General features: G+C 36.4%; 1 protein-coding gene across 2 annotated transcripts in view; it reads right to left on the bottom strand.

Moving 5' to 3' along the window:
- WFDC11 (WAP four-disulfide core domain 11) overlaps positions 1-1884 on the bottom strand; it is a 17469-nt gene that overhangs the window by 1952 nt on the left and 13633 nt on the right. For both annotated transcript variants that reach the window (XM_017878064.1, XM_017878063.1), the window contains exon 3: positions 302-452. In XM_017878064.1, coding sequence (XP_017733553.1) covers positions 302-401 — 100 coding nt within the window. In that variant the 5' untranslated portion in view covers positions 402-452. The remainder of the gene's footprint in view (positions 1-301; positions 453-1884) is intronic.

Here is a 1884-nt window from a genome sequence, read left to right as displayed (position 1 = left end):
ATGAATATATATAAATATTCATATATATTTAAATATAAATAGATAGATACATAGATCGAGAGAGATGGAGAGAGAGAGAGATAGACAGATATTGCTACTTTAAGGTTAAAAGAGGAAGCATTAAAGGACCTCAGCTTAGGGATTTCTTGAATCTCTGTGCACACAAAGTTGTCTGATTCTCTGATGGGTGATCCTATGAAGGTGGGTCCTGAGTCAGATACAGCAGACATGAAACCCCCTTCCTTGTTCAGAAACAAGCTCATCCCCCTCCTGTGGCCCTTAATCCAGCTTCACCACCTACTGGAATATTTTTTCTTCTTCATTTCTCCCAGCACAGACAGTAGCACCATACAGAAGAATGTCATAAGCATGAGTATCCACAGCTTCATGAGGCTGACCATATGTGTCTGAATATATGTTGTTGGAAGGATTGTTTTTCTTCCCAGCTGCTGCTAGAGATCAAGACATATAAATAGGGAAAGAGAGGTGTGAAGCAAGAGAAAGTGCTTGTCTAATTTCTTCATTCTCTATCTTCTCACTATTCCCCCTTGCCCTCTGCCTACCCAACAACTGGCACACCTAAGCTGAGTGTTAGCTTTGCCAAAACGAATCTCTCCATCTCACACCTCATGTTTTCCTTTTGCTGGAAAAAAATGGAATGTGTTGCCTTATTTTGATTAAAACATAATTCAAATTCAGCTTACAAAAAAAATTTTTGATCTTTTATTTTAGGTTTAGGGTACATGTGAAGGTTTGTTACATAGGAAAACTCATGTTGTGAGAGTTTGTTGTACAGATTATTTCATCACCCAGGTATTAAGCCCAGTACCCAACAGCCATCTTTTCTGCTCCTCTCCCGCCTCCCACCCTCCACCCTCAAGTAGACCCCAGTGTCTATTGTTCCTTCTTTGTGTTCACGAGTTCTCATCATTTAGCTCCCACTTATAAGTGAGAATATGCAGTATTCGGTTTGAACAAATTCTTTTTGAAAATGTGTTGAACATTTATTGAACACCTACTATGTGACAGGCACTATTATACACCATATATAGAGAGAGGATCCTTAACTTATGATGGTTTGACATACAACTTTTCAACTTTATGATGGTGCAAAAGCAATACACATCCAGTAGAAATCGTACTTTAAGTACCCATCAACAATTCTGGAGGTTTTTTGCTTGGTTTTTTTGTTTTTGTTTTTGCTGTTACATAATATTCCATTCTGTGAATATGTCACACAATATGTATTCATCTTCATGAAAATGAGCATTCAGGTTGTCTGCAGTGGTTTCACTGTTGAAACCATAAAACTAAAGCAGCCATGAACAAATATACTATTCTCCTGCACATGAATGAGAATTTTCCCCTTTCCATCCATGCTTAATTTTCTCTTTAATGTTTTCTTATTTTCAGCAGAGTATTAAATACATTACATGAGCTATTCAACACTTTATTATAAAATAAGCTTTGTGTTAGATAATTTTGCCCAACAGTAAGCTAATGTTAAGTGTTCTGAGCACATTTAAAGTGTTAGCTTACAAAATTCTTAAAACATAAAAAAGTACATAGAAGAAAGTGAAAATATTTCTAGTTATTCCACTATATGGATGTACAATATTCTATCTTTCATATGTGCATAGATTATAGATTTTTTATAAAACAAAAATTATATAAGCTTGCTGTTATATAATGACTTTTTAAAAACTACTTCATTAAGATATAACTGACGTATAAAAAGCTATTTATAAGACATCTTGGCCGGGCGCGGTGGCTCAAGCCTGTAATCCCAGCACTTTGGGAGGCCGAGATGGGCGGATCACGAGGTCAGGAGATCGAGACCATCCTGGCTAACACGGTGAAATCCTGTCTCTACTAAAAAATACA

This window comes from Rhinopithecus bieti, unplaced genomic scaffold, assembly GCF_001698545.2.
Source record: "Rhinopithecus bieti isolate Rb0 unplaced genomic scaffold, ASM169854v2 scaffold_10347, whole genome shotgun sequence".
In the NCBI taxonomy this organism is placed as follows: domain Eukaryota; kingdom Metazoa; phylum Chordata; class Mammalia; order Primates; family Cercopithecidae; genus Rhinopithecus; species Rhinopithecus bieti.
The sequence above is the reverse complement of the archived record's forward strand: the minus strand, read 5'-3'. Positions and strand labels throughout refer to the sequence as shown.